Source organism: Gekko japonicus, unplaced genomic scaffold (assembly GCF_001447785.1).
Source record: "Gekko japonicus isolate JY-2015 unplaced genomic scaffold, Gekko_japonicus_V1.1 scaffold807, whole genome shotgun sequence".
In the NCBI taxonomy this organism is placed as follows: Eukaryota; Metazoa; Chordata; class Lepidosauria; order Squamata; family Gekkonidae; genus Gekko; species Gekko japonicus.
In genome coordinates this window covers 166,538-189,058 of record NW_015175379.1, presented here as the reverse complement: position 1 = coordinate 189,058, position 22,521 = coordinate 166,538, and the positions used below count along the sequence as shown (strand labels likewise).

The following is a 22,521-nucleotide window of genomic DNA, read 5'->3' as shown; positions in this document are numbered from 1 at the left end:
TGCCGCGAGGAGAGCCAGCCCAGCGCGCTCATCCAGACCATAGCGCCTGCGGGATGCCGGAGAAAGAGGCGGCGGCGGCGGCAACCACAACTGGCGGCTGACTTTGGAGGGTGGCGGCAGCGGGCGGGGGAGGGGGGAGCAGAGGATGGGGAGGGGGCCCGCAAACCCAGCAGGGGGTCCGGGCCCCTTGGGCCCCACGCAGGCTACGGGCCTGGGGGGGGGGGAACGGGCAGATCTGTCCTCGCAGAGGAGGGAGAGCTTGTACCTGAATAAAACTTGGTCTTAAAGGTGCCACTGGACTGTCTTGGACCGGGGGGCCAGGTGGAGCTCTGCAACTTACCTGGCTGCTTCTTGCTCTGACTTAGGGCTGGTGGGAGCAGGGGGTGGGGCTTGTTGCATGTGCCCGCCCCCTGGGCTCTTTACTGCCGGAGCTCCGCTCCTGTGCGCTCCTGCAGGAAATGACCCCTGGTAGGGAGTATTTAGGGCTTTCAGTCTGTAACATTTTAATACTACTAGTAAGCTGCCTTGAGCCAAGAGGAAAGGTGGGGTAGAATTTTTTAAAATAATGAACGTTAATAAATAACATAGGCCAAATTCCTTCCCCTGTAATTCCTCACAGTTCCCCCATATATACTTTTTACCGGCATTTGGCTTACTCTGGAATTAATACTAGGGAACTGGTGGGTGGATAGCGTAGGCCATGTGATTCTGGAAGTTTTCTCCCCAAAGCCAGTTATGAAGAGGAGATTGGCTGAGGCTAAAAGATTCCTGTATAGTTGTTAAAAATAGCACCAAATGATGATTCTCTCAGTGGGCCAGATCTAGACTGCAGGCGGCCAGCTGCCAACCACAGGCTTATACAGCGTTCCAAACGTCACATCCAAATGGTGTGAGCTTTTCTTTTATAATAGGAATCTGTCTGGGGTTAGCCAAGAGAATTTTTATACAGTGTCCCCCTTCAGGATGATAAATCACTTTGACCTTCTTCATTTCTTCTTGTGTGCTTTGTGTAGATCTGGATAGTCCCAAGGACTTGGAGGTCAGCGATCCTACTGAAACCACTCTCCTATTGCGCTGGAAAAGACCCCTGGCCAAATTTGACCGCTATCGCCTTACTTACGTAACCCCCGCGGGGAGGAAGAATGAAATCGAGATTCCAGCAGATAGCACATCTCACCTCTTAAGGTCCCTAGATGCTGGTATAGAGTATGCCATCAGCCTTGTGGCAGAGAAAGGAAGACACAAGAGCAAGCCTTCCACTGTGACAGGATCCACTGGTATGTGCAACGGTTTGACTTGAATCGTGTTAGCTTGTTCCTCCTTTGAACAGTCTCACCTACTTCTTTTTCCCTAGGAGATGATGCTTTCATACTGAGACCCTTGGTCCATTTAGCCAGTTGCAAAGAGGCAGCTGTGCTAGTGTGTTAAGTCCAGTGGCCTCTTAAAGGTCAGCAACGTCTGTTTCAACCTGAGCTTTCATGAGTCACTACTCACTTCTTCAGATGGCCCAGTGTTTCAAGTTGGACACATGGCAGGAGAAGGTGCTGACACCAGTGAGGAGAAGGAGAGGATTAACTTGCCCACCCATGAATGAACAGCAGCTACCTTGTAGATGGTGGAGGGGGTGAGGAACTCCAGCACTGGGGAACCCACTAGAAGGCATTTTTGAAGTCCTCCAGAACTTAGACCCAGCTCTGGTTTGAGATCTCACCAGAAATACTGAAGAAGGGAGAGAGGAAAATATGGCTCATTCTTAGCAGTTTGTTGCTTTACAGCAAAGAACCTTAAAGACTATCAAATATGCTGTGGTTCAAGTTTTATGAGCCAGATTTTGCTTCATCCAATGCAAGCGGTGAACTCTAGGTGATGAGTGCAGAGCAGGGTTGGCTGAATGTTCAATTGGAGATGCCTGTTGAGAAAGGAAGTGGCCATAGCTTAGTAGTTCAACACCTGCTTTGCATGCAGAAAGCCCCAGGTTCAGCCCCTGGCATCTCTGCTTAGATTAATTCAAGTAACTAGTGCTGGGGCAGGTTTTTCTTCACATAGAGAGCCACTTCCCATCAAAGAAACAATATTGAGTTAGATTGACCAAAGGTCTAATTCTGTATAAGATGGCTTCATATAACATGCATCTATTCTTTGCCTTTATGCTGCTGTTGGGAATGGGATTTTCTTTCATGTCGGATACTGAAATACCAGATTTGAAACAGAAGCTGCCCCTGTGGCCAGATGTGCCTTAACATTTGTGAATTTCATTATCAGCCTTTCTCACCATTCTTTCTTTCAGCACACCTATGCCCAAGTCAACAGAATTTATACAGTCAGATTTAGCAAGCAAATATGAATGAGGAGAAGTTGCTTGAATATCCCCCACCCCATTCACCTCAGCTCCTTTCATATGTTTCTATCTAATGACTCATTTTGTCTTTCCCCTACAGTCCTAGTGCAACCCTATAGGACTATCATGGAGCAAACTAGGGCTTACCTTTGATCTCTTTCTCTCTTACCCTCTGGTCAGCCTGTATTGCAACCTGGCTTGTGGCCTTCCTAAAGAGACAGTGGAGAACAAGGATGACTTTGCTTTCACTGCTTACGTCGACAATAATGGTGTTTTCTCAAAGGGTCAAAGTTGACATGATGAGACAGCCAAGTTTGTTCATGTTTATGCCCTAGTGAGGGGGGGCAATTATCTTGGGAGTTAATGCGGTATAGTGGTATTCACTCATCACAGAGAAAAAGATTCGGTCCAGGGTCCCATACTGTGTCATTAAGGCCATTAACAGCCCATTCACAGATGAAAAGCTTTCTTCCCATTGACGGTCGCAGGCTACAAACGAAGGCTATGTGCTGAGGAATGGCTGTTCAGAAATGTATTTTACTCAAGTCCACTGCAAGACTGGGGTTGCCATTCCCCAGTTGGGGGTGGGGGATTGCCAGGTTTTGCAGGATCCCGCCTGCCACTAGCCAGCTGGCCGGCGGGAGGAGATCACACACACACACCCAGCAACCTCCCACAATGTGCCTATGTATTTTTATGTTTTTTTAAATTTTTTTTAATTTGTATCGATGTCTTACATTTCATATCCATGAATAATCCTTTCCATCAAGTTTACATAACCAAACATCAAATACATCAATTTCCCCTTTATTATTCCCTCCCCCCTTACACGAGCAACCAATTGAAAGGGAAAAAAACGTGCCTATGTCACCGGGAAGTAACATAGGCATGCCGGGGGGCAACACTCTGGTTTTTGGGCAAAACTCTATGGTTTTCTGCCAACTTAGCAGTTCAAAAGCAAGAAATTGCAAGTAGATAAATAGGGAAGGTTAACAGCGTTCCGTGCACCTTGGTGTTTAGTCATGCCGGCCACATGACCACGGAAATGTCTTCGGACAGTGCTGGCTCTTCGGCTTTGAAACGGAGATGAGCACCGCAACCCTAGAGTCGGATTCGACTGGCTTTCGAGCAAGGGAACCTTTGCCTTTACCTTTACCTATGGTTTGAGGGTGATTTTACCAGAGAGTTTTGCTTTAAAAAACAGAGCGTCGCTCCCGATGTGCCTACATCACTTCCAGTCAGTACACTGAGAGCCGTCAGTACACAGGGCAACCCTATGCAAGACTTCATGTCCCATTCCAGCCGTTTATGATTCTGTGCAGGAAGCAACAAGATCAAAGATCCTTTATGTACAGATTTACCAGTCTTACTTTACTATACAGCTTACCATCTGGATATTAGAGAAACCCCCTGTGCTCCATGTTGTCACATTTCACCACTGAACGATAGGATCTTTGATGGGAAAGTAGACAAGAAATTGATACGTACCATCTGGGTTGTGTTTCCCCCCCCCCCATCCCAGCATTTTCATCTCACTTCCCAAACCCAGAGACGAAAAATACAGATTTATCCAGATTAGCACATATTGCACAGCTCTCCTATTGTCGGGGATAGAGAAACCACAAGAAAGGGAAGGAACTTGGGAAAGTTCCAGAGAGCCAACACTTTTGATACAACCTGAATCCTCAAGGCAAACGGCTCCTCTTCATTAGATTATTTATTGTGTCTGAATTCAAAATCCATATGCTGTCAATCCAGGGAGGCCGTCCACATGAAAGGAATGCCTCAGGCATGAAAGGAAGGCAGGTCTCCAAAGGAAAAGGGAGAACATGGGAGCTGTTAGAACTCCACATGGGCTCAGGAGGATTGCAGAAGGCTGCCATCTCCCTCAGTTTTATCCAGGGCTTTTTTTGTAGAAAAAGCCCAGCAGGAACTCATTAGCATAATAGACCACACCCAACAGCAGAAACTCATTAGCATATTAGGCCACACCCCTGATAGCACAGCTCATTGGCATATTAGGCCACACACCCCCATGTTACCAGAAGTGTGGTCATCCAGCCACACCCACCTTTTGCTTCTTATTCTGTTTACTTTATTGTCAAAACCCTGGGCTTTTTTTGTTGCAGGAACTTATTTGCATGTTAGGCCACACACCCCTAATGTAGCCAATCCTGATGAGTTTCTGCTGTTAGGTGTGGCCTATTATGCTAATGAGTTCCTGCTGGGCGTGGCCAACTCAGGAGGCAGCCGGAACTCCGTTCCTGTGCGTTCCTGCCCAAAAATAGCCCTGGTTTTATTGACCCTCCTTCTAAAAGGAGGGTCCAGAGTTGCCTAGGGAAAATGCAGACAAAAAAGGATCCTGTTGTGAGTTCTTAGCAGCTGGGTGTTTTTGGCATCAAAGCCTATATCCCCTGTGGTTGTTCTTTCTTTTTGTTGTTCCTTAGCGCCTGCCCATTCGCAGATATTTTTTTTCCCAAGGTGTCTCCTTAGAAGTGTGAAATAAAACATGGGAACCCTTGCAACCAAATCTGGTTAGCTGCTGTTCTATCTGAAGGCCTCACTTCCTCCCAGAGAAACTGTTCTTATCCCAATATGTGAGCATCAGGACTATTCAAACACAGGCCTAGAAATATGCTGGGGCGTGACTCAAGGAGTCGGTCCTTCCCTTGTGTCTCCTCTGTGGCTTCCTTCAGAAGGGAGAGAGCCTTCTATCCGGAGCCAAATCATACAAGACTTATGATGTCAACCTCTGATTTTTCATGACATCACGTTCTTTCTAGTCCTTGTGGGAGGCCCATGGCCTGAACTCCAGGCAGCAAAGAGACAATATGTGACCCAAACAAGACCTCAACTGGCGTCTTTGATTCTGAGGAGAACTCTTCCTCCACAGGCATCACAAAGGAAGCCAAAACAGGAGGAATTTGAAAGCAGTCTTTCAAAGAGAAATGTGTTTTTTGTCCAGGAAAAAAGTCAGGGGTTCATATGAATAATTTACACCTCCCACTCCTGATTCAGAGGAGGTTAGGAATGTATAAAACTGCCCTTTTTATTTTAATTTTTTTCTTACATCCTTGTGAGCCCATTTAGTCTCGATTCACTCACTTCTTTTATTTTCATACAGCCGATGCAAAAATAACCATTCTAGTGGTTTAAATGTAACAGGAAAAGTTTGGTGGAAAGAAAGAGAAAATAGTGGCATGTTAAAAACTCATGGGTTTCTTGTATGAAAGGGAGAAGCAAATAAATAAATGAAACCACAAAATGGGGCTGCAAAATTCTGCTTAAGTCCCTCTGAAATTATTGCAGTTTCACTGAATTGTAACTCACTTGTCCCACAGATGTCAAGGAGACTTATTAAAGTGTGATGAAATAAATCCAAAAAATCTACACATTTTCAAATTGGGAACAGACCCCCTTTGAATCCAGACCTGACTCTAAATGGCACACAAATTGCTGTTTTGCATATGATCAAAGGGACACTTGCTAAATGTGTCTAAGATCAGGACTGCCAGCTCCGGGTTGGGAAATATCTGGCGATTTTGGGGGTGGAGCCTGAGGAGGGTAGGATTTGGGGAGGGGAGGGACTTCTGCAGGGTATTGTTGAATCTCCAAAGTCTCCAAAATAAATCCACATTTAAAGGTTAAAGCAAAATTTATTTCAAAGCATTTGAAAGAAGCAGGAACAATAGAAATTGTTAGGAATGGACACAAACCCCAAAGGGGACCATGATAAAGGGAATTGAACCAAACTGTAACCAATAGATCTCTTTCCCGCCGGCGCGAATAAGGTAGGCACTGACTGGCAATTGCATGAGAACATAACAGTTTGCCTTTCTCAAAACAGGCCCTTGGTTCATAGACAATAGACACCACTAACGAGGCAGCAGATAACAGAGTTACTCCTTTACACACCAGCTGGGTAACCTTGAGCTGTTCCAGGCATCTAAGAAACGGGAGGGTGCAGAATACAGAAGTGAAAGGAACAAGGGGGGAAGGGAACATACTCCAAGCAATATAACACTTAATGGCAGCTTGCTGACAGGTATAAAGACATAGAGTGCATTCTCAAAAGCAGCCATTTTTTCCATGGGAACTGATCTCTCTAGTCTAGAAGGCAGTTGTTACCCTGGGAGATTGCGAGGCCACACCTGGAGGTTGGCAACCCTAGTATGTATATAAATACATGCACACACACACACACACACACACACACACAGAGAGAGAGAGAGAGAGAGAGAGAGAGAGAGAGAGAGAGAGAGAGAGAGAGAGGTATCTGCCTCCTGACCTTCAATTTCCTTACCCTAACAGAACCCAAAGCCAAAAGCCTTACCTTTCTTGGGTTGCCAAATGGTACTCACCTCCTCGGCGGGGGACTCCTAGGGACCTCCTGGTGCGCACGTGCGCGACGTATCTACGTCACCCGGATGTTTCCCCCTCAAATGGCTGTGGCCCCGCCCCCAGCGTGCGACGTCACATCCAGGTGACGTGCACGCGGGGGTGGGGTTTCCCCCGGGGGCCAATTCTGTCGCGTCAGAAATCGGGCCGCCAAAGCGGGGGATTCCCCGCCCCCCGGCCCCATTTGGCAACCCTATACCTTTCTGAAAAGGAGGTAGCAGCCAACCAGTGTTCCCGCTAAGCTGAGTTAGTGTGAGCTAGCTCACAGGTTTTTTAGCCTCCAGCTGACACATTTTTATCTTAGCTCAGGAAGGATGGCTCCAAAACAAACTAATTTATGCAGTAGCCGAATCACTTGCTCACAATTTTAATGCCAGTAGCTCACAAAGTAGAATTTTGGCTCACAAGACTCCACAGCTTAGAGGGAGCATTGCAGCCAACTATTGTGTTCATGGAGGGGGTATCCTTCATAGCCCATGGTAAGAGCCTGTTTTTCCTGAAAACCACTCTTCCCAAAGTACCCCACCATGACTTTCTTTTGGGACTGATGGGACTTGTAGTCTTCCAGGTCCCCCAACCAGGATCAGAAACCTGAGAAAACTTCTGGTCTCATCAGCCTTGGCATAGAGTCACGCTGGGCAAGTGCGGCTTTGGAAAAGGCAAAGCCATCAGCACATCTATTTAGTTAAAGCAGGGCCTCTGCTTCTCAAAGAAAACCCTTCTTTTTTAGAGGGAAGCAAAGTTAATGCTGGAAACTGAGTTTCCCTCCAGAGCCAGCGTGACTGCCGCACCCCAGTAAAAATAGCAGCTAGGAATTGTAATGGAATTCTCTGGGACATTCCAAGTCTCAGTATGGACGACATATGCTATATATGCAGCCAGCGTAAGCTGAGGGGGTTTACTTAGACTAGAAGATAGTAAATATAGGAATTTCTCCTTTGGAAGGATGGCTTCTGGCCCTGTACCTGTTGTTCATCCAAGGAACTTTTAACTTCGGCTTACACTATTAATCTACCTGCTGTGTTTGGCCATCATCCTTTCCTCTTGTATCTTGTTCTTTAGAAAGCTGGGAGAAGCTCACACGTGGCTCCCATCCAGACATCCCAACAAGCCCTTGAACCATTCCCTGCCCTATCTCCCTCCATTTTCTTTCCCAAGTCTTAACCGGAAGGAGGGAGGGGAGCTCTCTGGAAGCCTCTGCCTTGCTTCTTTTTCTCTGTTCAGTAACTAATATTATAACAGCCAATTCTCCAAGAATTCTCCAAGATGCCTGGTTCCACACAGGCTCATGTGCCCTCTACTATTAGTTGAGAGGAGAGAAAGAGGAAGGGAATCACAAGCCTTTAGAAAGAAGGCCTGACTACCACCACACTATAGGCAGGTAAGCTTAAGAGTTTGCCCAGAAAGGGAGGGGGGCGGGTTGTAGCTTGGACTGTGATCTGAGCTAGAGGACAATTTTTAGGCTGTAATGCTAGCTGCAGAATGGAGGCAAGCATTATGAGTCACCCAGATTCATGTTCTGGACTTCAGGGGTATCTAGGGCTGGCGACCTCCAGGTGGGGCCTAGAGATCTCCCAGAATGACAACTGATCTCCAGAGAGAGACAGATCAGGTGCTCTGGAGAAAATGGCAGCTTTGAAGAGTAGAGTTTGTGGCATTATAACCCACTGAGGTCCCTCCCTTCCCCAAACCCCACCCTCCCCAGGCTCCACCCCTCAGATAGAGTTACCAGACCCCCCGGTTCGGGTGGGGGTCTCCCACTTTTGGGTACCCCTCCCCCCCAGATTACCCACCCCCCTTACCTCCAAGAAGCTGGAAATAATCGTGACATGCCTATGTAACCCGGAAGTGACATAGACACATCAGGGACATTGGGCGGCGATGCTCTGGGTTTTGGGCAAAACTCTATTTGTAGCCAATTCTACCACAGAGTTTTGCCCCAAAACCAGAGTATCTCCGGCCAACGTCCCTGACATGCCTATGTCACTTCCTGGTGACGTAGGCATGTCATGGCGCTCCTCCCCATTCCCGGAAAGTTCCCACCCACTCCCCACCCCCTGCTGGCAGGTAGTTGGGACCTGGCGACCCTATCCCATATCTCCAGGAATTTCCGAAACTAGAGCTGGCAACCTTGGTAGTATCAGCACTATGAGCATTTTGACCTTTCCACATCCCCAGTGGTAATTCTTATATTCTCACCAACCTTTTCTCCTTTCCTATAGTATGATTTTATCTGTTCTTCCAGAGTGAATTTCCACAACTTTGTTGGCATTGTGGGAGTGATGGTTGAATGGATCAGTTCCATGCATGCTAAATGGATCCATTCAATGTATCCGCCCAACTTGCAAGTCAGCCTGCGTATGCAACATCATCCCCTTTCTTCTGGCATGGAAAATGTTTCTGTGAAGCCATTTGCTTATGACCCCCATAGGAAAATGGTGACATTTTTTCTTCCTTTTGAAGAAAACAAAAACCCGTCTTTACTGTAGATTTGCATCCTATGCAGCTCCATGGGGATGATGTGTTAATGATTAACAGATATGCACAGGGCCTAATTAAGCATCCGACATTTGGCTTGAGGTTATCTTGCATGCTCGGGATGCCACCGTTCTGCTATGTTGGCAAGAACCTTGGTGCCATCTCTTGCCACAATGTCAGCCTGCGGACAGACTCACAGGGGATTAATAACAGTCAAATTAAGCATGATGTTTGGCTTCTTTTCTCCTGTGAATTGTAGCATGGATAATAATTCTAACAGAGTGGAATGAGGACCCAGCTGGATTCCTTTTCCCATCATGCCAGTAGTCACTAACGGGTGACCTGACCGTACCTCTCTTCACCTTGCCTGCTGTGGACAGGAGCTATATGCTCATGATGAGAAGGTTCTATCTATGATCAGCAAGCTGTGATAGAAATGATTATGGAGTCGAACATAGAAGTGGACAACTAATCCCAGGAGAGAAAAACCAGGTGGGCTGGAGATGAGGATTCCTCATCAAGGGTTCCTCATAGATGGGCCCCTGCAAAGCCCTTATTCCAGTAAAGGGACCATCTTCTGGTGATGGAAGAACCAGGCAGCAGTGGAGGAAACAGACTGCAAGAGAACTGTGCTCTTGTTGTACCTTCCAGTTGCCTTCCCATGGTGAAATGGGTGATGGTCCATGTCACAATGTGCAGAAGGGAAGTGTCATGTAAATACAGTATGCCTATGCAGATAAGATTTGAGGCAACTGCTGAGGACACTTCAGGGCTGGCAGCTTCAAGATCCAGCCTGGTAGGTCCTAACAACTGCAGTGAAGTGCAGCGAATAGCAGCAAACATTTCCCTGGGGTAGGTAAACAGGGAAGTTTCATCCAAGAAAAGATGAGAAATAATAACTTGGTTCCATAAGAGGGCCCTTTTTGTGCTTGCCAGTTCAGTAGTAGGAATGTACTGGTTCCAGTCTCCTTTTCCCAAGGCTCTCCTGACCCGGTCATTTTTAAATAAACTTTCTGTGTCTTGAGCTTCAGTCTGTCAGGAGGACTCCAGCTTCTTTGCTCCAACTTGCACAAACCTCCCTGGTGCTCTTCCAGCCCTCACAGGCCTGGTCCTAGCTACAGGTCTCTCTAAGACCCCCTTCTTTAATCTTTTCCATCTCTTTCCTTCCCCTTAGGAAAAAAGCAAATGTTTCATAGGTTACAGTCAGAGTCCAAGGCTGCTGGGAGATGCCCGCCCTCAGAACTTCCGTTACGGAAGAATAGGGGCTACAAAATGGGGGTTAGAGAAAAGCAATGGAGGTGTGAAAATGGGGTAGAGACAATAAAGAGATCTATGATTGGAAGCACTGGACGCATTGTGTCCCACCAAAAAATGTGGTTAATTTAACTTACTGAATCCCCACCAAAACTTTTCTTTGATTGGATCTGCAGCACAAAGGGTGAAATGAGGTAGGGTCATACCTTACTGACTGCTGCATGGAGGCCAAAGCAGCCTCCTGTGGTTGAAAACTGGTAGTCAGAGGTATGCTGCTGCTGAACAAGAAGCTGGTTACTAACCACTGATGGACCTTTCCAGCATGATTAGGGTTGCCAGTTCCAGGTTGGGAAATACTTGGAGATTTTGGGAGTGGAGCCTGAGGAGGGTGGGGTTTGGGGAGGGGAGGGACTTCAGTGGGGAATAATGCCATAGAGTCCATTTTCTCCAGGTGAATTTATCTCTGTCTCCTAGAGAGCAGCTGTAATCCCAGGAGATCTTCTTCCACCAACTGGAGGTTGGCAACCCTATGCATGACTTTGGTTCTTCATCTAAGTTGGAGGGTGGTGGCCCTGTAACAATTTGTAGAAGAGAATTCCGTAAGCTAATTATGGATTTATCTTCTTGAGTCTACTACCCATCAATTCCATCAGATGCTAGCTTTAGGGGGACGCAGATTGGCATTTACAACTGGCCTGGCCAGCAGTCTTATTATTTTAAGATGAAAACCGTCACTCACTAAAACACTCTCCATTGTGAATGTACAGTACATGGAGAGATCAGAAGAGGAGGGTTGTTAGGAAGCCAGTTATTACTGATCTACTCATTATTGATCTACTCAGTGAAGAAACCTTGAAAAGCTTTTAAGGTTCACGGGAACATTATTATTTATTGTATTTCTATCCCACCTTCCTTCATGGAACTCAAAGGCACTTTATGTCAGATTTACTGGAGGTCTGACCTGGATAGCCTGGATAGCCTGATCTCGTCAGATCTTGGAAGCTAAGCCAGGTCAGCCTTGGCTAGTATTTGGATGGGAAACCTCCAAAGAATACCAGGGTCATGATGCAGAGACAGGCAATAGGAAACCACCTCTGAAATGTCTCTTGCCTTAAAAACAAGTCTAGCTCGCCACCTAGTGGTACATAACGCTAAAAGAGCTAGAACGTCTGGCGGCCAGACTATCTTAGGATCTCCTGGCGATATTACACAGAATGCCATACAATAATGATAAGGATGAGGATGATGATGCTGGAGGTCTCCATGCTAGACCTCCTTAACACCAGTCAGATTCCTTCATCAAGGATCACTTCGAAGCACTGCCACCTGTCTCTTATTTTCCTTGTGTGCCTTGTTCTGGTCTTTCTCCCAAACTGAGTTGTGTTATTCCTCAAAGCTTTTGAAACCATTACAACTAGAATGAGCCTTTTGGAATTGTGATGATGCATGTCCACACATCTGCATGCTCTGAAGACTTGACATTGATCCTCTCTTTGACTGCTATTTAGAACATGCATGCAAATAGCAGATTGACCATCCACCATCCACCCCCAGAAAAACCCTGGATATTTATACCACTTGCATGGAAGCAATTTCCTCTGAAAGAGAAGAGTACCAGGGAGGGATTATTTCAGATTTCTCGTCCTTGCTGTTTCAACCCCCAACTCTCTGTTTGTGCAAGTAATACCCACAAGTCTTTATTTTCGCACCATTTCCTGTTTCTTTGCATATTTTTTTCTTCCTGGAGTATGTTTGTTTTTTTAACAGCATTATACGTTGTGCATTTATTATACACATAAATGGCATAATCGTGCATGTAAATTCTGTTCGCTGTGCATATGCGGTACAGGTCCCAAACCAAGGGTAAAAAGCAAAGAACTGCCAAATGTTGACAAAAATGTAAAAGAACCAAAATGGGGAGCATTTGTTTACCCTTAGAAAGGAGCAGGGGTCATTTCGTAGAAAAAGAGGTGCAGGAGCTCATTTGCATATGCCACACCCTCTGACATCACCGGAAGTGTGTCAGAAGGCAACACCCACCGCACAGGCTCCACTGGACTGTTTTGGATTGCTAGCTATTGGGGGGGGGAGGGCGGGAAACACGCAGATCTGTCCTCGCAGAGGAGGCAGAGCTTGTACCTGAATAAAACTTGGTCTTAAAGGTGCCACTGGACTGTTTTGGACCGGGGGGCCAGGGGGGGGGCTCTGCAATTTATCTGGCTGCTTCTTGCTCTGACTGAGAGCTGCTGGGAGCAGGGGGTGGGGCTTGTTGCATGTGCCCGACCCCTGGGCTCTTTACTGCCAGAGCTCCGCTCCTGTGCACTCCTGCAGGAAATGACCCCTGGAAATGAGTTGGCTTGACCTTGATGGCCCAGGTTAGCCTGGTCTCATCGGATCTCTCAGAAGCTAAGCAGGCTGAGCCCTGGTTAATACTTGGGTGGGAGAACACCAAAGAAGCCCAGGCAATTGCAAACCCCCTTTGTTCCCATACAGCTGCAAACTGATATCCCTTTCCCACACGTGGCTATAAAAGCTGGGGGGGGGGGAGAAGAAGGTGGGTAAAATATATCCAAGTGGCTGAGGATGGATTAAAGACTCCTTCTAGGGTTACCAACCCCCAGGTAGTGTCGGAAGTTCTCCCAGAATTACAGCCGATCTGCAGACACAGGGCTCGGTTCCCTGGAGGAAATGGCGGTTTTGGAAGGCAGACTTCTCCAAATCTCCAGGAATCTCCCAAGCCAGAGTTGGCAGCTCTGACTCCCTCCTATCTGCCACATTTCCCATCCAAAGTATCCCCATCCTCTTTTTAAATTGGATTTTATCAAACAGGTTTTTGTTTTACAGAAAAGAAAAAAAAGGCAAATGATACTATCAAAATATATCGTATAGGAAATGTCAAGTACAAGTTTAGAACTGGGTATTTTGTATTTTGCCTGTTTCCTTCTGCCTTACACTGGCTGGCCTACTTTGTTTTCCCTTCTTTTAATCGGTTCTGTGTCTTCCCCCGTCTTTGCGAGAGAGGCAGAGACAAAACAAGTCAAGGGGCTGCTGATTGCTGCATTAGCCTAATAGCATCGGAGGAGCACATATTGCATTTTTAATGGGCGTCATAAAGTGGTGGTAACTATCCTTCCAAGATCCTCGGAAGCATAATTGGATGTTTGTAAAACAATTTTGATGGAAGTTCATCCCTACAGTTGCTTTCTAGGTCCTGCAGCTTACTGCTCGGCCTACGGTTGGCATTGTTTACATCTCCTTTCTCAGCAGCATTGCCTGGCTTTGGAAACCTTAGACTAGGGTGCTCTGTGTGTGTGTGAAAATGAGCTGAGTTCATAAATACGCAATGGACCATGAGTGGGACTCATTAACATGAAAACCCTGATCGAACGGCTCCTTGTCTCTCCTCCAGCCTGCGCTCTGATTAACCAATTGGCTCTCTGTCCTTCTCCAGAGGAGGAACCTGAGCTGGGGAACTTGTCAGTCTCAGATGTTCACTGGGATGGATTCCAGGTCAGCTGGACAACAGCAGAAGGGGCCTATGAGAGCTTTATCATACAGGTGCGGGAGTCGAACCACTCCAGAGTCATGCAGAATCTCACAGTTCTGGGAAATTTACGGTCTGTGGACATCACTGGCCTCCAGCCAAACGTTTTGTACATTGTCACCCTCTATGGTGTAACTCAGGGCTACAGGACAAAACCCATCAGGGTTCAATCCACAACAGGTACCCTTTTATATTCATTTGTCCAGTTCAAATCCCTTCTTTCTTTGGTGTGTTTTTTTTGTTCTGCCCCCCCCCCCCCAAGTTCTTTCCTTTACGGAAAAGAGAGATATCCGCTTCAAATCTTCTCCTCTTTTCTAATGATCAACAAATAATATAACTTGAACATCTTATCTCATGAAAATCTTTCTTATATTTTAGAACTGTATTCTGGAAAGACTCTCAGGGAAACCAGTTAACATGTTATTTCCCCTCCCCTTATTAAGTCTTTTCCTTATTAGATCTTGCTCAGTGTTCAGTTTCTAATAATAAAAGTAACTGAGACTTGGTACTCAGGAAGTCACCTTTTGCAGCCCAGAATCCATAATTTTAAATCTTTGGGGTGGTTGGAGTTGGATGAAAGGCATTCTGCCCATGCTTAGAAGCATTCCCTCTTTGATTACTACTCTGCATGTCCCCGAGCTGGGCACTGGCTGGGTTTAACTCTCAGATAGTTTCAGCCCAAATCAAATCCCACTTCCTGGTCTGTAATGGAGACCACTTTGATTGGCATTATTACATCTGATTATTTTACAATTTCTACAGTCCCCTTTATTGCTTGTTTCTTAAGTGAAAATCTTGCTTCATCTCTAATGCATCGCAAACACTTTCCTTTGAATAAAACAGCGAGATTCATGCTAGTTGCAAAGCACGGATCAAGGAATTAAACTCTTCCCTGCATGTGGACCTCTCCTCTGGAAAGCCGGCTGTAACGCATTATTGCCATTTCCATTGAAAAACCCTACTTGAGACACAGTTCCCGTTGGAGGAAAAAAAAAGGATTTCATCTCTGACAAGAACTTTATAATCTCTGCTTTGCGCGCTCGCTCGCTCTTTCTCCATTTGCTTGTTTTAACTCACTATGGCAAAACTCCATCCAGTTTCTGACTACTGCACGGAGTGGCATTTCTCCCCAAGCCTGCTCTGTCCTGAGGCTTAAAGGTCCGGGCAGCGGCGTGGTTGGAACATTCATTAACTTGAAGCTGTACAGTCTGGAGATGGCAGAATGGGTCCTCCCAACTGCAGGCTGAAGTAGTGCAAGCCACTCGACTGCTTCAGTATTGTACTGTTTCCTTCTTGATGTGTGCATCAATCAGCCCATTAGAAAAGGAAAACTCTCATTCTGACGGAATTCTAGTGGCTGTGTACAGTGTTAGCGTGCCATGTGGGCTTAAACAGGCCTTGAGCTGTGTCCTGCCATTAGTATCTGATCCTTAATTCTGGGTATAAGCTTCCATGTGCATGCACACTCCTTCAGATACATTTACATTGTTAATACACTGAAGAAGTGTGCATGCACACGGAAGCTTATACCCAGAATTAAATTTTATTGTTCTTAAAGGTGCCACTGGACTCAGACTTCATTCTTAGTCCAGTCAGACACTCTCAGCCTAACCTAAAATGGAGGAGACAAGAACAACGTAAGCCACTTGGGGTCCCACTAGGGAGAAAGGCAAGATGTAAGAGAAGTAAAATAAAAATAAATGGACTGATTTGGGTCCCCCACTGCGTAAGTATTGCTAATCTTGATCTTTCCCTTCTGATTTAACATTAAAACTTTTGAGAAGATAAGCCATTTGGATCACAGTGTGATCCCTCTAGTTCAGTACCTTCTTTTCCACAGTGGCCAGCAAAATGCCCCAGAAGGACCATAGCAGTGACACTGAAGCACAAGATTTGCCCTCTTGCTGCCTCTCTCAGCCACAAGTATTCAGAGGTAGATTGCTTCTGAACATGGAGGTCCCATTTAGCTGTCATGGCTAATAGCCATGGGTGGACCTCCATGAATTTTCAATCCCAAGGGTTTTATGAATGTCACCAAGGACTCCCTTAGAAGACAGGCAATTCCAATCCATTCCTCGATCCTTTCATCATGCATTGATTTGACTTTCATAATAAGATAATTAATTTCAAGTTTGTCCGTACAAAGGGACCATGGGAAGACCTGTTCTTCCTTGATAAAGCAGAGGGTTGTTTCCATTGTTAGTACATTGAAGAAACTACCCCACCATGCATAGCCCTCTGGGAAGGTATGCATGTGGTGTATTAGGGGTTCCAGGTTCAATCTCTGGGATCTCCAAATGATCTCAAGTAGCAGTGTCATGTGTCTACCAGTCTGAATCAAGTCAGCTCAGTATATCCATCTATGGTATGGAAAACAAAGTATCGAGGCATACGTTTTCACGAGATACAGACCACTTCATCATGAAAACGTTTGCCTTTAGTCTTTGAGGTGCCACAGCTCTTTGTTATTTTTGCCGCAGCAGTCTAATTCCACTACCCCTCTGGAATTTATCAAGGAACAATGAGGCCTTCATAAACCTGGAAACTAGTTAGTCCGAGTCACCAGTCTAAGAAGAGATCATATATCTAAAAAGCCTCCAACAGAAGCTGATCCAAGCTCTCCTATAAAAATCTGCAGCAGGTGATTTTTGTCTTGCTAGGCTGCTTCCCTTGACTCAGCTTTCATGCATGGTGGCCATATGGATGGTATTTTCATGGGGTGTCATAGTTGTACTTTGGCTGGTCTTTCTTCTCTATATCTGCTTGAGCCAGTCTCTCCATTTCATCCCCTTGCTTGGCAAACCAGTGACATGAAGACTGAAAGAAAGACAACAGGCCTTGAACTCTCTCTCTCTTTAAAAATAAAATGTTGTTTTCCCTCCTTAGCAACAAAACCGGAAGTCAGCGATCTAACTGTTTCTGGCCTTACCTCCGAGAGCTTCAACCTTTCCTGGACCGCCGCCGAAGGAGCCTTTGAGTCGTTTACCATTGAACTGATTGATTCTAACAGGTTGCTGGAACCAATGGAATACAACATCTCAGGCCATTTAAGGACTGCTTACATCTCAGGGCTATCCCCCAGCACTAATTTTATTGTCTACCTCTATGGTTTCACACGGGGCTACCGTACTCAGGCAATAAGCGTGTCAGCAACGACAGGTATATGATCCTATCTTGGTCTCTAACAATTCTTCTTTTCAGGGTTCTGCTTATCTTCATTTATTCCCTTGTCCTCTCTGTTGTCTTCCAATGAAGAGCATCTCTAGTGGAGCATAACATACTTGTTGAAGTAACAGACAGGCTTCTTAATCTGATGGAATATTTTTGTTCTTAGTTATGTTCTCATATGTCTTGGAAGTTTTGAAAACCCTCATTTTCCTGAGATAGTAAGTTTGTACCTGGGCTGTATGCGGTAGACTGTGGGTCTGGGATATTCCTACATACACACAAAAGTCTGTCTGAACATGTCAAGGCAGAAGGTACTCTGCTAGAACTCTTCTTCATGACATGTTGCTTTGCTGTGTACAGGAAATATTGTCCACAAGGGAGGAAGATTCTCTCCACTGGAGGAAGAGTCTCTCCACTGGAGGAAGATTCTTTGATTAGTCATTCAATCTGGTACAAGATTTCTATACCATTTTACAACAAATGTTTCCAAAGCAGTTCATAAAAGCAAAACAGAAAAACAATAGCAATCAATCAAATCCTATAAAAAAGCAATTCAGAACTGGAGGGTTCATATTGGGGAAGGTGCTATACTGGATGGGGACAACTGTATATGGTCGAGAAAAAGACCTTGTGCAGGAGATGTTCACTGTTGGGTGGATCCTTTAAGGAAGGCCTGAATGACTAGATCTGTTAAAAAGGACATTAAGCGAAAACGTTCCTTAGTGGATAGTTCATTGAAGGAATATCCTACAAGTGCAACTGATTAATGTATGAAGTCATTAGAACACTGCCTGATGTTTTCGTGCCACTTTGGCTGGACATATGGAAGGAATTAGGATATTTATAGGCAATTTTCAGTTTGGTAGCCATGCTGGTTTGCAGTTAGAAGACCGGACCAACAAGATTTGTAGAATATAAGCTTTCAAGATTCAAAGATTCCCTTCATCAGATACAAGTAGAAATGGAGATCCTTGAGCCCTTATACCCCAGTCAGAGGGGTGGGAGTGGTGTTGGAAAGAAAGGAGTCAAAGATTTCCAGGGTATAATTTGTTTCCATTTGTTTTTCTCCTCCTCATAGTAGCTGCACCTCTCCTTAGCAAACTCATAGTGTCAAATACTACATCTGACAGCGTGTTCCTCACATGGGAAGCACAGGACATGGCCTTTGACCATTTTGTCTTAGATGTTAGCAGCACCCAACATCAGCATCTGGAATCCCAGCTGCACACAATACCAGGGGACACACGAAGCTTTGTCCTCACCAATCTAAGTCCGAATTTTAGTTATACCCTCCGGCTTCATGGCCTGGTTGATGAGCAAAATAGCCAGACCTTGACAGCTCTGGCTACCACAGGTACATCATCTCCAATGCTTGCTTTTTTATTCTGTGATGCCTTTTGTTCTAAGCAAAATCCCAAAGAAAATTTCTTCCTGTCTCCTTTCAGAATGTTGAGAGAGATCATTTCTTGGAATTTTAGTGAGCTTTTGAGGGAGGACAATTGTTGCCGTGAACATGTCCCCAAATTAAGGGAGCTGAGTGGCCAGAACCCTGATCGGTTCTTTTATATATACACACACCCTCTCATCTCCATCACATTCTTTTTGTTCTTGGTGTGTATATATAGATATGTGTTTGGGTACATGCATATATGTGTGTATATGTGTATGTACTTTGATCGGCATCCTTGTGGAACATCACTTGCATCTTGTCTTCAGTGTCCATTATTCCACTCTTCTTCAACTTTCATTGCCTGGTTTTTCTGATCATGAGATCAGGCGACTCTGTGGCTTGGCTTTCTGGGGAAAAGCTCTTGCATGCTATCTTGCTTTCTCTTTTGTGACAAAGATCAAAACATCTGCACTGGGTCTCGATCCTTCAATACCTGTTGTCTTAATATGGTGATATATCAACCAAACAGAGGACATGTTGCATGGATGGCAGTTTTCAATGGTATCAAAAGCCTTCTCTCCTTGGCTTCGCTGCATATATTACGATGCCGAGTTAGCAGCTGGAACAAAAAACAAGCAAACAAAGCCCATCTCTTTCTTGAGATTGTTTAACTTCTGTCATTGCTGCTGATGTTTTCTATGATTGTGATGTACATTCTGTTGGATGCCAGAACATTTTGTCAGCAATTGGCATCTCCAAGAAACTGAGATCCAACTAAACTTGGCATGGCTCAGTGCTCTCGATTTGCATTGCATGCAGAAGGCTTTGAGGTCCAAGGACTTGCCTGATTTGAATGCAGAAGCATGCTTTGAAAATGGTCAAATGAGGCACAGGCACTGGGGAGACTATCCTGTCATCTCAATCTCACGTGGTATTCTGGTGACACCATATCTGTTCCCTTTCTACTGGGAATTCCATTATCTTCTGAGGCTTTTGAGTTCTTGTTCAATTTCACAGGGTCTTCAGCATTATGAAACCATGCCAATACTGCCTGTCACTTGCTGACAGCATGCATGCAGCTCCAGCATGGATCCTTAATTGGGGTCACTTAGGGCTACTTCATACAGCCATGCATCTTGAATGAGAAATGCACCCTGCCTCTTTCCTGCTAGAAGGCAGTGCATAGGTTTATGTGTAAGAACACACTCATGGTGGATCTTCAAGATAAGGATGAATTGATTAGTTCACTTTAAACAATGGTCATCATACGATAGGCAAAGAAAGGCCAACATGTGACCTACGGGGTTACTTTTTCTTTGTGTTTAATAGATTCTCTGACCTAATTCTCTGACCCACAGTACCTCACAAGTAACACTTGTCTTTCCACTTGTGTTCCCCTTTCCTTCAGAGGTCGAGTCACAACTGAGCATGCTCACACTCACAAATGCTAATTCCAACAGCTTCAACCTCTCCTGGACCACAAGAGATGAACCTTTTGTCAAGTTGGCTATAAATGGTAGAGATTCGTATTCAGACCATGAGCCACAGAAGCATACGGTATCAGGGGAGGCTTATGACACTGCCATCTCAGACCTGGTAGATTATCCTGAATATGACATTAACATTCAGGGCACAACCACAGGAGGGGGTGCCCCTGAGCCCCTCATCTCTTTGGTGATGACAGGTACCCATTTAAAAGTCACTGTGGCTTTTAAATCACATTTCTGACCTCCATTTAAAATAACATGTCTCATGGTCCCTGAACATTTGCCCACAAACTGACTGTCCAAATCCATGAAAGTTAAAAGCTTTTATATAAAGTGTTGTTATGCATGTAGCTTTTTTTTAACAGTTCAACCTGAGTTGGGCAATGGGCATTCTGTAATTATGACATCCAAGAAATGCTCATTATGGTCCCACATGAGAGTCAAGGCAATACCGTTAAATTTGCCATATCAGATCACAGTGAAGGTGCCTCATTCTAAGCAATCCCTGTTGCACTAACTCTTTCATCAAGGTTTCTGGAAAAATTCCTAATAGGGTTTTTGCAGGATTCTGCTAAAACAGATTTCAGAGGGGCATAATTTTAGATCCCCTAAGATGAAATTGCTTTCTAGAATTTACAAAGTTCCCTGTTTGGTGGGTTTCTGGCTAGTCAGCCATAGTAACAGTCTAATACAAGGCCAGGGTATCATACTTTGCTCACCATAGCAATGCATCATGCACACCATAGTCAGCAATAGGTGCATAAAAAGCTGCATAAAGAAGAGCGGCACATCACACTCAATCTGTCTTATGTACTGTAGTCAGCTGTATAAGAGAGTTATCAGTTCACTTCTCTGGCAGTTACATTGTGTCATACACATTCTACAGTCTCTGCAGACTACAGTATCCATGATGCAGTACCATTGTGAGTGAAGCATGTATGTGTGAAAGCATTAGGAACTTTACGAAACTGGTGTTATTCAAATAACTGCTTACACAGCTGCTGTTAACTATATCACATGATGGAGCTGTGTGTGACTTGAGCAGTTCGCCCATTTTGTAAGCCATAGAGATTTCCAATGATATGCCTTTATGAACATGCAAAGCTGTCTTCTAGTAAGTCAGCTCTAGTCCTCCTTGCTCAGTACTGTCTGTTCTGAGTAGCCATAGTGATCTGGGGTCTCCAACAGACTTTTCAAGGATGGAACCCAGGACTAACTGCATGCAAAGTAGCCTCTGAGCTAAAGCCCCTTCCAGCATGTATAAAGCAGCCCCATTTGTATGATAACTGAAAGACCCTTTGACGCCCTTGGTCATATAAATGTTGGTGGCACTTCTCCAAAGACCTGTGGTTTATACTGGGTTGAGAATGCAGCCATATCTAACTCAGAATCTTGTGTTTCTTGACCCTTTCCCTTCTTTCAGAGGTCCTTCCGCCACTGGAAAACCTCACTGTCTCAGGAATTAATCCATATGGGTTTACAGTGTCCTGGATGGCCCCAGAGAATGCCTTTGACAGCTTTCTAGTAATCGTGGTGGATTCTGGCAAACTGCTGGACCCCCAGGAATTCCTCCTTTCAGGAACTCAACACCAACTGACCCTTAGAGGCCTTATTACCGGCATTGGCTATGAGGTTGTCCTTTATGGCTTTGCCTTCGGTCGCCAAACCCGACCCTTAAGTGTTGTTGCTCTAACAGGTATTTTGATGCAACCGGGAGGTCCTTTATCTTTCTACTCTTCTCTCCTCTGGAAGAACTTTCATACCATCCCTTTGACAAACAACCATGGCTTCCCTCATCACCGGCTATCCACTAACGTGACTCCATCCTACCTATTCCTTGATGTTTATTTTCTGTCTCTCAGAGGACCAAAAAGAGAGAAGTGGCAGGTCATGGTTGATTCAGATACCTTTGTCATTTTGTCCCAAGGACAATATATAGCAATATATACCATTCTATTAATCCTCATTTATAACACCTAGGAATACTTCCAAAACTCTCATCAACTGAATTTCTCCCTGGATTTGGGGGCTTCAAATTATGTGATTTCCTAAGTGAAAACAAGCCATTGTTCCATTTTTAAAACAATTCTAAATGTTATGCAGGTCACTGCACATGTGCGGTTAGCAGCTGATTTTAATTTCTTTTGTTCATTCATCTCTCCTCCTGCCTTCATTACCAATGTGTACATCAGCCTTGATGAAACACTGCAGAAAAAGAGTTTTGATGTGACTGAGCATATACCTGTGCATATCTGTGTATAATACAGTCAGTTTTGATGTGCTTATGCATCAAGATGCTTTGGGTGTACTGGTTTTCCAGTGCTGTGAAGAGCATATCTCAGTGCAGTCATCAGTACAATTTTGTGGTGCTTTATCAGTACCAACATGTGGGTCACTAGCCTAGTGGGGGGAATACAAATGAATTGAAGGAATGAAGAATTGTGGCAAAATGAATAGGCTCTAA

At 45.1% G+C, this 22,521-nt stretch overlaps 1 protein-coding gene across 4 annotated transcripts in view; it reads left to right on the top strand.

Annotated features, from left to right (window-relative positions):
• TNC (tenascin C) overlaps nt 1-22,521 on the top strand; it is a 134,655-nt gene that overhangs the window by 62,492 nt on the left and 49,642 nt on the right. For 2 of the 4 annotated variants that reach the window (XM_015425572.1, XM_015425571.1), the window contains exon 10: nt 1,014-1,277. In XM_015425572.1, the coding sequence (XP_015281058.1) occupies nt 1,014-1,277 (264 nt within the window). Of the gene's footprint in view, nt 1-1,013; nt 1,278-1,612; nt 1,616-13,919; nt 14,193-16,898; nt 17,172-22,521 lie in introns of all 4 variants that reach the window. The other 2 variants (XM_015425573.1, XM_015425570.1) reach the window with 2 other exon arrangements.